We start from the raw sequence: 12,890 nt of genomic DNA, 5'->3' as shown, positions 1-12,890 counted from the left end.
TCTTATGTTTAACATTTCTTTTTTGAAAACAAATAAACTTTGTGTTAAACATATCACATTTATCTATACTAGTCTAATTTACCTATAACAATGGCTTCACCCCTTTTTTCTCTTCACTTGATAATGTCTTGTTCAAGAAGCCCACAATTTTAGTAATTCCAAAATACTCTACCTTATTCAAAGACTTTACATTCAATCTAGGATTGTTTTTAAGTAAAGATATGATGCTGTTTTCAAAATACAAAACGGAATCGTGAACACCCCATGGTTCTACCACAACTTCTGCATAAGCTGTTTCCGGGATATCTCTGATATACTCATGAGTCTTTGGATTGAAACGTCCTTGTGAATCGCCTTTTTGTGGGGTCAATGGAGATTGTAATGCATGATTGGCCCATTCCAAAACATCGTCTCGGAAACATTCGTGTTCTCCAGCAATTACAAAAACAGAATAACCTGGGTGATTCAAAGTAGGAATATCTTTCCAATCGGTTTCATGATAAGGACAGTTACCTGGTGAAATGGTCAAGGAATATACTCGTGAGTCCTCCAAAAGATATTCTAACACTTCACTGGCATGCAGATTAAACGGAATCATGTCATATGCAGCGTTATCATAGTATGAGTGACCAGGTGTGTTCTGAATATTGTCTGCTGCAAGTTTAACCCAAGGACTTATTAATAATACACTTGACGGATATGGCAAATTCAATTTATCTATTTTTAAAGCTTGCAAAAAAATCAAAGCTAAATTACCCCCAGCAGAGTCGCCCATTAACAAAATGTTCTTACTGCCATCTTTAACCAAATTGGTGTAAGTGTCGATTAACTCTGTCAATTGATAAGGGATTTTGTGTCCATGACTGGCCAACTTGTAATCCAAAACTAAAATTGACAATTTCTTTTTTTGGGGTTCTTCAAGTAAATGATAAATACTCAACAATGATTCTATTTGTGAAGGCATGGTTTGAATAAAATAACCACCACCATGCAAAAAGATCAACACGGGGTCACTTGGTTTTCTATCTTTGCTTTCGACAAGCCAGTAACTTTGTTTATCGTATTTTTTACCATAATTAGGCAAGGTTGTTAACGTGGGATATAAGGTCTTGATCAATTTGTTAATGATAAAGTAATTGGACATAATCGACAAGAAGCCACTGTCTTTGACGGGGATGGACAATGCTGTTTTGTAGACTGTCATTTTGAAGGAGCCAATCAAACTGTTTCTAAACTTTGGGTTAATTCCCCCAACAAATGGATACTTTAACAACACAATCAATAATTTGATAGGAATGCTAAGAAGAATTACCAACCCTTGTATTGAAATCATCTTTTTAACAATAAATTCACGAATTAGACTTAAACTGAATGCAATTGCATAAAAAAAGTAATCGTTGCTTTTAGAATAGAAATTTGGTTTTGAGACGATACCAAAGGAAGATGCATTAGTTTTATATGTGTACCGGCTGAGGGACATTAATTGGAATCACAACATTCATTATTTCTTAATTTCATATGGCAATAGAAGAAACTAAGTAATTACCTTTTGCGGATAAAACTTTACAGCTGGAATCTCTGTTTGTTTTCCGCTCCGTCTATTGTTGTTTATTTTTCACATGGTTAGAAGTCTAATTTTTCCATCACACTTAAGCAGTGACTTCTCTATTACACGAAAATGGAGTAGCTCAGTTTGCTCTGATAATGTTCTGATAAAACTAATAACAAGATTCTTAACCGGATTTAGTCATCAGTAATTTATCCGTTTGGTTGCAAAATCGTATAGTATTAGCGTGTATTGTCACTTGCATGAGTTTACATGAGAAAATAAAAATACCAAGGAAAAACATTCCTTGTTTTGATTACAAGGCACGAAAGATGACTAAAAGATTGTTCCTAAACTAACAATACTACAAGTGACTAGGACTTTTATAGAATTGAATATATTCCACTTTACGGTGGCTTGAAATTAACTAGTGATTGTGTGACATCGTTTAGACTCTTGTTTTATTAGAAACTAGACACACAATAGGATGCTCAATGTGCGGGGTATGAGGGACCTGATTAATGCTAAAAAAAGATCGTCTACACTATAGTTTTATTTGACATCGAGAGACAATTAACACTTCAATGGTTTCCCAGTATCCTGATTTTACCAATTAAAATTAGAAAACACATAATATAGCAATATTTTATTGTAGCTATTTTCCGGTGCAAAAAAAATATCAACATAAATGCATATCAGAAAAACCACCAAAAGTTGGAAATTTATTTCAAAAAGTCATCGTTCAAATACACTTCCATCTCAAAGTCGGGTTGGAACTCGGTGTACAAAGTTTCTGGATCCCCATCGTTCCTTTCACAGTAAGCAGCTTCTTCATCACCAATGATTTTGAATTTTTCACCAGGCACGAGTGCTGCTTGTGCTGCCAATTGAACCTGGCATGATTTTTCCAATAAAGTAAACAAATATGCCGCCTCATCCACTGTATTTCCAACTGTCAATAATCCATGATTTTGTAAAATAACACCTTTACCATCGCCCAAGGCCTCAGCTATATGGGTTCCTTCTTCAGCTTCCAAAGCAACACCACCAAAATCTTCGTAAACCGCATGGCTCTTATAGAAGGTGCAAACATCTTGATTGATCATTTCCAAAGGTTTCCCCATAGCTGACCAAGCTTTACCGTATACTGAGTGGGTATGACAGGCAGCATGTACATCTGGCCGAGCATGATGTAGTGCACTATGAATCGAAAACCCAGCAGCATTTATGGCAATCTGTGAACCATCTGGTAAAATGTTTCCTTCATGGTCAACATGCACCATATCACTTGCCTTGAGTAGCCCAAAATGTTTCCCCAAGGGATTGATCCAAAATGTGTTTGGATCTATTGGATCACGAATTGATATATGTCCAGCGGTGCCTTCGGTATAACCTTTTCTTGCAAAGACCCTAAATGCCCCTGCCATATGTTGAAGCATCCATTTACGCTCTTCTTTTTTATCGGTAAATTTTGGTATCTGATAGGGATGCTTTCCACCTTTGGCAATATTATGTGATCCTCTGGTTCCAATCTCGTAACCACGAGATGTTACTGGTTGTTGAGTGGTTGAAGTTGGTGACATTATTTGCAGGTTTATAACTTGAGGTTTTCAAATATGGGTTAGGATACAATTGGTGAATGTAGTTACCTTTTATATATATTTTGTTGATGAATAATGATATGTTAGTGGGGGTTATCGATGAACTATACAATTTTTTTTTTTTTTTGGTATCTCACTCAAGTGCGGCTAGCACCCGGATTAGGAAATTGATTCCGATAATACAAAGTACAGAAAAGGTAATACTGGAGCGGGAATATCGGTTCCTGTGGAAAACTGATAACAGAACTTAAGAAGCAGAATAAAAAAATGTTCATCTCTTTGCCACTCTTCTGCTCCAAAACGGTAGAAAGCGATACTATTTAAAGTGACTTATCGGTTACTATTTTTTTTTTTTTGGAAACGGTGTTACACTTTCCACTCCACAATCATTGTACAAGATTACCAATTATTATTTAGATATATTTCACTTTTTATGCGAATTCTTCCAACTTTAAACGAATAGGAGTATTATCCCAATAAATTAGGGTTAAAAAATCAGCAGTTGACTAGAATAAAAATACATCCTATGCAAGATGATAATAATTATAACATCTAGTCGACCGTGAACAAATAAAAAGAAATAAAGTGTTTATTACGAAAGCACAGCTGAGATAGTATACCCAGAAGCTAGACTATCAGCCACTAGTATTTTCGAGTTTCCTCAATTGCCATTTTAAAATTGAATGACTTCTCGGTTTAGTCTAGAACCAGGAAGACCATGATTATAGATGTTGTTATTCTTCTTTATTAGGATAAGACCTTCTGAGGGGAGTTGATTTGTCAAAGATAATTCAATTCTCGGGTTACATAAAAAAAAGAAATAAATCCAAACACCTGAATGTGGCTCAGCCACCACAGGCTAATATAATATTGAATAATCCAATGGCATTTCTTCCATGCATTGAGTTGATTAGACTGGAGTTTGAGTTTTGATAATAAACTTCTTTTTTTGCACCTTTTGCTCCACATTTCTCAGCCAAGTATGTGGTCGTGCACTCTGATAATTTCAGATTTTGCGGCGATTCTTAATTTCAAGAAAAGGGGGACTCGGATTTCTAGAAGAAACGTTTTTCAAAAATGAGTCAGTCTCGACGGAAATATGACTTAAACAAAGGAACAAATAACCACCCACAATTTCTATCTTCAAATCACCAAGGTGCCGTATAAACTATTCTATAACCTTCATTTTTCGATAAAGTTGCTGTCAAAAATTAGCGTTTACTAGAACAACTCCATTATGACTACTACCACAGACCCAAAGAACTTTGCTATTGGGTTGTTTTTTTCCCCTCTTTATCAATACTTTGTGATTTTCATTTGTACTGTTTTTCCGTTTTTATTATTTTATGTTTGGGTATTGCATGCAGTGTTATAATATTCGATATTATTACTGTTTTATATGCCATGCACTTAATTGTCCGATTACTAATGAGTAGAAATGAAGAGGAGCAGGTACTGTAGAAAATAGAATACAAACCCCCATGTTGAGGTTTCTAACTTAGCAAACAAAGCACCAAGAATCATTTGCAGCAAAATTTCCGTGTTTTAGTGTACAAAAGAAGGAACCAAGTGTACGTATGCTGATAATATACACTGATATTTGAGCTATACAATTATAAACTATAGTTTTTTAAAGTGTTGTGGGGCCATCATAAAAAGAGAAATAGCCTTAAACTGTGTAACTAGCTTGGGATACTGTACATGTATTATTCTTTTATAAATGATGCATTAAAGGTTTGATCGTCCATTCCAACACCTTTTTAGTTGATTTCTTTTTTTTTTTTTTTTTCCCTCGCTTCCATTTTAAAATTCATCTTTGTAAAAACAGGAAGCAATCAAACACAATTTTTTTTAAACTTTTAAATCTCAAGAATTCCACCAAATGCTCCATTTGTCAATTCTTTTATTCTCTTCTTGTTTTTAATTCTCAGATTGTCTTGATTCTTTTATTTTGGAAAGTTTCTGACAGATTTTATTGCCATTGATAAAGCTATCTTTAAGTGTCTACAAAAAGTCCAAAACTGGCCTTGGTATAATTCAAAGACGACTCCAATCCCCTCAATTAAATTTTGCTGCTAGTTTCTGCACTTTTGCTTGCATCAACTATAACTTCCAGATTCCAGATTTGAAAAAATGTCAGCCCCAGCAGTTGAAATCATAAAAGTACCCAAAAAAAGAAACAGAAGAATTCCGGATGACCAAAGACAAAAAGTATCCAGTGCTTGTGACAACTGCAAAAAAAGGAAGTTTAAATGTTCAGGAGAAAAGCCTTGTTTTGAGTGCCTGAAGAAAGGATATGATTGTACATATACAATCATTGATAAACGGTCTTTAAGAGGTGAAAGAATGGCAAAATTAAAACAAAAGAAGGACAACGATGAGAAACAAAGAGAATCACTTAACGAGCAATTTACTCAAAGCTCTAATGTCCAACCACATATTAATCCAGCTTTACCCATTCTGGAGTATGCCAACCTAGTCTACCAAAGTTCTCGACACTCGCCAGTAAGTGGAAACGATGGACATTATAGCATGTATCATTTACCGTCACAATCTCTGATACCCCAGAGCCTACCTACTATTGTTCTTCCAGACCCGATAAAAGATGCAAGAAGTCGTGGAATCTTAACACCTGGATCCACTCCAAATTCAGTGTCATCAGAATCCAGTGCCAGCAGTGTTTGTGTTCCAAAATCTTTGCAACCTTTGCTCTCTTTCCCATTAGAAAATAATAATAACTTGAGACATAAATCTGAAGAACCGGAAATGGATAATAATGCTATCAATGTGTCTAAAAAGGGCGGTATTTCCAACCAAGACGGCAAAAGTGCAATATTATTGGTAGATAAATCTGGTATCTTTAGGTACATGGGAGAAACCAGTCCCTTATCGGTCTTGTACGAAGCGAGGGGGATATTCTATGAGTATGTTGGTTCTACGAAATTAACCGAGGATCTTCGTGGTTGTCCTGTAATCGATAAACCATTGAAAATCACATTGAAAGAAGTAGTTCCGTTGCCACCTCCAAATGAAAGAGATGTCTATATAGAGCAATTCAAGGTAAACATTAATGGGGCTTATTTCATGTTTGATATAGATAGATTTTACGAAGATATTGTCGACAAGGTATATCAAAATCCAAACAGTGAAGCGGTACAAGAAAGTCGAGTGTTGTTGTATTTTGTTTTGGCGATTGGATCTACGTACAAAGACTTTAGTGAAAAAAACCCACAGGCAGAGAAGGGAGCACTTTATTTTCAAAGTGGAAGATTGATACTACGTGATTTGGTAGAAGACTCGGCCATGTGGTGTGTTTTATGTCATTATTTGCAATTCCATTATTATGAGTCCATATTGAAGAAATCCACAGCTTTGCTGCATTTAAGCATGGCAATTAATTATGCACAATCCTTGGGATTACATCGCAACTTTGTTAATGAACAGTTCTCAAAAATAACATCTGAATACGAGTATCGCAAAAAGCTTTTTCGAAGCCTTTACATATCTGATCGTATATCATCGGTGTTCATTGGTAGACCGCTAATAATTAACGATTATGATTGGGATGATCCAGCGCGGTTTAAACGTTCAGACGCTTCTGGTGTACCAGTCGACTTCAATTCCAAATGTCATATCGAACTTACGCGAATATGCACTTTAGTTGGAAGAATAGTCGCCAATTTTTATCAAGATAAAATGATAGATGTGAAGAAAACTAAAAATTTAGCCATACAGTTGAGGCTATGGTTGAAAAGTTTAGACCCAGACTTAGCGTTTAACAATATATTGAAGCCTTCAGAACTATCTAACAACGAAGATAATGCCAACACTGTAATATTGTTGGGTATTCATGTATTGCATTTATGGGCAATTATGTTGTTGAGTCGCCCCTTTTTTATGTTTGAAGCTGTCAGTAAATTAAATCCCGAGATGCGTAAATCGTTTGAAGAAGAAGAATTAAGCAAACAATTATGCCAAGCAGCTACAAAGGCTTCTATATTAGCAATTAAGTTAATGACTCATTATATCAACACTACATTCCACGAAATGAAGCGTATGGAGTGTTATGTGATTATAACTTGTTGCTTTTACGCATCGATCATACTAGGTATTACTATTCTCAGTGGGACATCAGAGGATGCGGGTTACACTGAAAATGATTTAATGAATCTGTTGAAAGACGCTCAATATATTATGTCGCAATTTTCAGTTTGCAACAAAGGTGCCGAGAGGTATTCAGAAATAAACAGAGATTTAATCTCGGCGTTGATCAATCGACACAAGAGTAAGGAATTGAAACCAGTATTGGACAATTGGAGCTGTGATTTGTTTACTGATTTTAGTTTTATGGATAGGTCTGGTCAAAATGATGTTCAGACAATGATGGAATTTCAACAATTTTTTGTCTCTCTGGATCTTATACAATTTGAAGAAATTAATGATGGATCCAGTTGTTTACCGTTTGATTATAACAATTATAATTTGTTTTTCGGAGACAAATTGTAAGGATGAAGAATATTTGGTTGGTGGGTGTTATGTAACATTGTGTACCATTATTATTTTAAATGTAATTGATGTATTTCAAATAAACCTTGATATACGATTTTGTGGAATATTCTGATCTAGCAAGAAAATGGTATCCCATATTACACCACCAAATATATATTCGTTGTTATTTGAAATTTGCATGTGAAATTTGTAGTGTTATTTTTTTACTATTTCCACTCCTTGTTCTCGGTGACCCCCACCCCTCCCCTACTGGTTACCACCATCACTTGGTCATAGAACTTCTTCCCCGTCATTCTTGGGTTTTTTCTTCTAGCTTTCGCAACCAGTATTTGATGCAAGTTAATATTATACATGCCTATGGTAGTTACACACTTTACACATAAACTTGCATTCTTTATTTGTATAGGCTGTTTATTCATTTGAATACCTTCACTCCTTTACTTGTTATTTTAGCATTTGAAGGAGATTTGTATATCATGACATTCTGGTTAATAAACTGAAACAGCAACACAAAATGAATGGCCTAGGGGGGGCCTAATGAACGCAATGTGGTAAAAAAAAAAAAAAGTCATGTGAAAAAAACAAAAGAATCGAAACTGTTAGTGCGTGAAAAACACGAAGTGGTACTAGTAGTCGAAGTAGATAGTGCCAGAAAAAACGCGATAAGAACGTCCTCCCGCCCAACTGCGAGACAAACCAAGGCATCTCCACATGTCAGATTCCATGCGTCGATATAATACAGAAGAACAAAAGAAAATAACAACAACCACAACTGAAAAACTCCATCTTAATCTTTCCACCCCCTCACAAATAAATAAAGGATATAAATTAATTTGAATAATATCTATAAATAGTAGACATTCTTTCAAATAATTTATTTTCATTTTAGAATTCGTTTTTTTATGTGTCTTTAGTTAAAGTTTGCAAATTACAGGCATTGTCTCTATAATGCTTTCATTCAAAGGTTGGAAGATTCTTCTCAGTATCCCTATCAAGTTATTGTCTGTCTTGCTTAAATATCCATTTTCCGGAGGCGTAAACAAAAAATTCCAATATGACTTGCTCAATTCACTCAAGTTGATTCTTTATCGGACGGCTTTACATATGCCTGTTAGAGAAAGTGCCTTGTTGTCAATCATGTCAAATCATTTCATCCTCAACATATTAATCAAAACTTTATATCCCACCTTAACAAAATTACCAAACTACGGTAAAAAATACGATAAGCAAAGCTATTGGCTTGTGAAGAGCAGAGACAGAAAACCAAGTGATCCAATATTGATTTTCTTGCATGGTGGAGGATATTTTTTTGAGACAATGCCCTGTCAGATTGAATCATTATTGAGTATTTATCATGTGTTAGATGCTCCAAAAAAAAGTAACTTGTCAATTTTGGTTTTAGATTATAAGTTAGCGAGTAGAGGATACAAAATTCCTTACCAATTAACCCAGTTGATTGAAACTTATATCAATTTGGTGAATGATGGCAACACCAATATGATGCTAATGGGAGATTCTGCTGGAGGTAATTTGGCCCTCACATTTTTGCAACACTTGCGATTAGACCATGTCAATCTACCATATCCAACCAGTACCATATTAATTAGTCCTTGGGTAAAGCTAGCACCTGACGCAATACAAAACACACCTGGATACTCTTACTATGATAACACACCAGTGGACATGATTCAAGTTGACTTTTTCAGGGATGTTGAGAAACAAAACGCCATATTGGGAGATATAGAGCATACTGAATTAACTATATCTCCAGGAAATTGTCTTTACCGACATGAGGACTGGGAGGATATCCCTTCATTGGTTGAACCTGGTCACTCAGTATTTGTGATTGTAGGTGAGCACGAATGCTTTAGAGATGATGTTTTGGAATGGTGTCATTTTGCTTTGAAATCTCCTTTAATTTCGCAAAGAGATGATTCAAAGGGTATCTTTAACCCGAAGATTCACGAGTATATCAGAAATACTGATAATTTTGCCTATGTTGAGGTGGTAGTGGAGCCATGGGGTGTTCATGACTCAGTATTGTATTTTGAAAACACAATAATCTCAAAGGTCAAGAAAAATCCGAAATTGAAGGTAAATTCATTGAATAGTCATGAATATTTCGGATTCATCAAACTTGCGAATTTCTTGAATAACGTCCTTCCAGGAAGTTCACAACCAAAATCTGTATAACAAATATATATTCACACTATGTATGCAAAGCAATAAATATAATTATAATTATTCATTTAGAGTTCAAGTAGTTACATCTACATGCTTCTAGAAACAGGCATTTAAAGTTTTAGCTTTTCTAACAATTACTTGCACCGCCTTTCCACCAACTCTACTCGCAATCCACATCTTCAGGTGGGACATACGGAGCTGGCTTAAAATACTCCTGATCCTCTTCAACAACCTTCTTGAACTTCTCCTTGTCATCAACAAACTGGTACAAGTACTCCAACTCCAACTCGTGCACCTGTCTCCCAAGCATCACTAACGAGTGCAACGGCTCACCAGACTCATATTCACTCAACTCCTGTAAGGTACCGGCTTTAAACGTCTGTGTTGGCGACCCTAATCGCGAAATGGCCACACACGGTGTGTTGGGTGTGTATGCTTGTTCCTGTCTCATCGACTCAATCTCCAACAATTGCTGTGCCGCAGTGGCAATGTCCATGTATCTAGGTGGTTCGTAGATCAACCGGCCCCTCGCCATGTTCTCGATGCTCTGCTCCTTCACCTTTATGTCAAGCAACAACAAGGTGTGCAACCCGATCTTTCTGTTCTCCATGATCTTCCCATAAAACGAGTCTGGCTTCCACGTGTCTGTGAAAAACACCAACGACACCGTCTGTCCAAACTGGTACAACTGCAACCCACATGCTCCCACGGCATTCATCACCGACGCATTGTGGATGCTCTCCACTTTGATTCCCAACTCGCGTGCACGAATCACCAAGTCTGTGTGGGTGGTGGCCCCAAATGGGTCTCCCACAACCAAAAATGCCACATCTTCCTTGTCAGCATCTTTCAAAATGTCGTCCGACCCCGTCTCCACTAGCTCACGGTCAGCCAATATGATTTCTCTCCCGTAGAACTTTTCCAATGACTCCTGGTTGGCTGCCATCAAGATTGACGTGTATGCCTCGAGATACACCCTCTTACATTTCTTGACCGTCTCCAATCCCCTGACTGTGATGTCTGTTTCGTACGACAATCCTAACCCAATGAGATACAACATTGTTTGTTTTGTGAGTGTTAAATGACAAGAGAGAGGTTAAATCAGAACCAATTTTTTTGAGCAGCATTTTTTTTTTTTTTTTTTTTTTTCATATTTACATGTTCAGCTCATCTCTGGCTAGACCGCCGACAAACATGACAACAAGATCAGGGAAACGTACCAACAACACAATAATCAGGAAGAGCTTACGGATCCAGGCAAAATTGCAAAAGAAAAATGCTGAGCATGATTTAGATGTAAAAAGGTATCAAGAATTGCTCAAGAAGAATCTAGAAAATGATATTCCTCCAAAACGAGTGAAAGGGAAGAAAAAAGCAAGTGGTAAACCTGATGATCAAAATGTACTGGCGCCCTTAATGCTTCCGCAACGACCAAAGTTTACTAGTACCCAAAAGGCAAATGAAGAAATCAAGTCCAACTATTCAAATACAGATGCATTGCCTCCAAGCCTAATGCAAGCTAGGACAAAATCGTTTGAAAATAGAGTACAACTACAATACACCTACCCTGAATTGATTAAACTAATCAATGATAATTTGTCTCGAAACACAATTGATATATCATTAGTCCATAACTTTGCTCCCAAAAATCTAGAATTAGAACAACAAAGATTTGCAATTCCATCCAATTTCTATAAACAAACCAATTATTCATCGTCCATAACTGATGAAATAGAATTTTTCTTTTGTGAAACTATAAAAAATGAACTACCTTTAGTTTAAAGATCACATAAACGTTCGACAATTTTCAATAACGCAGAGTTTTCCAGCTCAGGATACTTCAAAATCAAATGTCTTAATTTCTTTTCCAACACCTTAATCAAATTCAATGTATACTCCAAAGATTTAGACTCATTTTTCATAAAGCTTAAACTCAAGTCAATTAAAGTATTTTGGGACATGCGATCGCTGCTAGAGTCGTAATCATATAGTATTTTGTGTACAGGTGAATCCTTGGTGGTTCTTAGACAATGCAATATAGGCAACGATAATTTTCCCTCTATCAAGTCTTCACATATAGTACCTTTCATCGCAGAATACTTAGCGTCCACTAAATTCAAATAATCGTCTCTAACTTGATACAAAATGCCCATTAAATTTGCGAGGGATATTAATTGATCATTCTCCTTGATGTCTGAATACAACAGTAATAATTTAATTGCTAATCTGAACAACCCACCAGTTTTGTCTTTAATCATTTCTAAATACTCTTCCACATCTGGTAACTTTTCTAGTTTTTTCAAATAATCTCTCCAATAAATATCCAATCCTTGACCACGATGTAAATTAAGCAACTCGTCAATTAAAATTTGTGAAGATTTGAACTTTATTTCCATACTTCCATGCGGTCCACTTAATTGCTGAGCTTGTTGTAATGCCACAAAATACATAAGATTACCACAATTTAACGTTGATGGGATCCCATATTTCACATGTGCCACAGGAACCCCGCGTCGATATTTGGAATCATCTTCAATATCATCTATCAATAATGAAGAGTTATGGAAAACTGAAATAATTTCACTTATTTTCGTAAGCAAAGATTCATCAGAAATCTTGTAAAACAAATCATTAAAAGCATGTAAAAAACGAGTTCTAACATTCTGATTATTGCTTGGAGTTTCAGATATATAAGTATAAGGTTGCACTATAGGATCCGACGATTCTGGAACATAAGCTTCAGTAGGCTGAATTAGCTTGTTAATGTCTATTTGCATGTTATAATTTGAGAGTAAAATGGAAGTGGAAGTGGCAAAACGATATCTATAATACTGTAATTCTTGTTTTTCTTCTGTTTCAATTTTTTTTTTTTTGGATCTACCGTACAGTTGAACAAAGTGGGAATTCAAAACCTATTTATAGTTTACAAAAATCAGTTTAACTAACCTCCTAAGAAGACACGGCATATACGAGATTCAGTGATGTAATAAAAGTCTAGAATAGATAAAAGGAGTGACACGACTATGTTCCTAAAATCATTCGTTGATGAT

General features: G+C 35.8%; 7 protein-coding genes across 7 annotated transcripts; 3 read left to right on the top strand and 4 right to left on the bottom strand. All coding sequences in view use genetic code 12, as the record gives it.

Moving 5' to 3' along the window:
* Positions 1 to 82: 82 nt before the first annotated feature.
* On the bottom strand, positions 83 to 1,480 carry CD36_53430 (esterase/lipase, putative; the record flags this gene model as incomplete). Its single annotated transcript, XM_002420593.1, has 1 exon — positions 83 to 1,480. The coding sequence occupies one exon, from the start codon at positions 1,478 to 1,480 to the stop codon at positions 83 to 85; it is 1,398 nt and encodes a 465-aa protein (XP_002420638.1).
* A 788-nt stretch (positions 1,481 to 2,268) lies between these two features.
* On the bottom strand, positions 2,269 to 3,129 carry CD36_53420 (aldolase, putative; the record flags this gene model as incomplete). Its single annotated transcript, XM_002420592.1, has 1 exon — positions 2,269 to 3,129. The coding sequence occupies one exon, from the start codon at positions 3,127 to 3,129 to the stop codon at positions 2,269 to 2,271; it is 861 nt and encodes a 286-aa protein (XP_002420637.1).
* A 2,151-nt stretch (positions 3,130 to 5,280) lies between these two features.
* CD36_53410 (zinc cluster transcription factor, putative) lies at positions 5,281 to 7,653 on the top strand (the record flags this gene model as incomplete). Its single annotated transcript, XM_002420591.1, has 1 exon — positions 5,281 to 7,653. The coding sequence occupies one exon, from the start codon at positions 5,281 to 5,283 to the stop codon at positions 7,651 to 7,653; it is 2,373 nt and encodes a 790-aa protein (XP_002420636.1).
* A 951-nt stretch (positions 7,654 to 8,604) lies between these two features.
* On the top strand, positions 8,605 to 9,849 carry CD36_53400 (esterase/lipase, putative; the record flags this gene model as incomplete). Its single annotated transcript, XM_002420590.1, has 1 exon — positions 8,605 to 9,849. One exon carries the CDS (start codon positions 8,605 to 8,607, stop codon positions 9,847 to 9,849), a length of 1,245 nt encoding a protein of 414 aa, XP_002420635.1.
* A 151-nt stretch (positions 9,850 to 10,000) lies between these two features.
* Positions 10,001 to 10,900, bottom strand: CD36_53390 (diphthamide biosynthesis methyltransferase, putative; the record flags this gene model as incomplete). Its single annotated transcript, XM_002420589.1, has 1 exon — positions 10,001 to 10,900. One exon carries the CDS (start codon positions 10,898 to 10,900, stop codon positions 10,001 to 10,003), a length of 900 nt encoding a protein of 299 aa, XP_002420634.1.
* Positions 10,901 to 10,998: 98 nt separating this feature from the next.
* CD36_53380 (conserved hypothetical protein) lies at positions 10,999 to 11,622 on the top strand (the record flags this gene model as incomplete). The annotated part of the gene is made up of 1 exon (XM_002420588.1): positions 10,999 to 11,622. One exon carries the CDS (start codon positions 10,999 to 11,001, stop codon positions 11,620 to 11,622), a length of 624 nt encoding a protein of 207 aa, XP_002420633.1.
* On the bottom strand, positions 11,619 to 12,617 carry CD36_53370 (geranylgeranyl diphosphate synthase, putative; the record flags this gene model as incomplete). Its single annotated transcript, XM_002420587.1, has 1 exon — positions 11,619 to 12,617. The coding sequence occupies one exon, from the start codon at positions 12,615 to 12,617 to the stop codon at positions 11,619 to 11,621; it is 999 nt and encodes a 332-aa protein (XP_002420632.1).
* Positions 12,618 to 12,890: the final 273 nt, after the last annotated feature.

This window comes from Candida dubliniensis, chromosome 5 (assembly GCF_000026945.1).
Source record: "Candida dubliniensis CD36 chromosome 5, complete sequence".
Lineage (NCBI taxonomy): Eukaryota > Fungi > Ascomycota > Pichiomycetes > Serinales > Debaryomycetaceae > Candida > Candida dubliniensis.
This window is presented reverse-complemented; position numbering and strand designations above follow the sequence as displayed.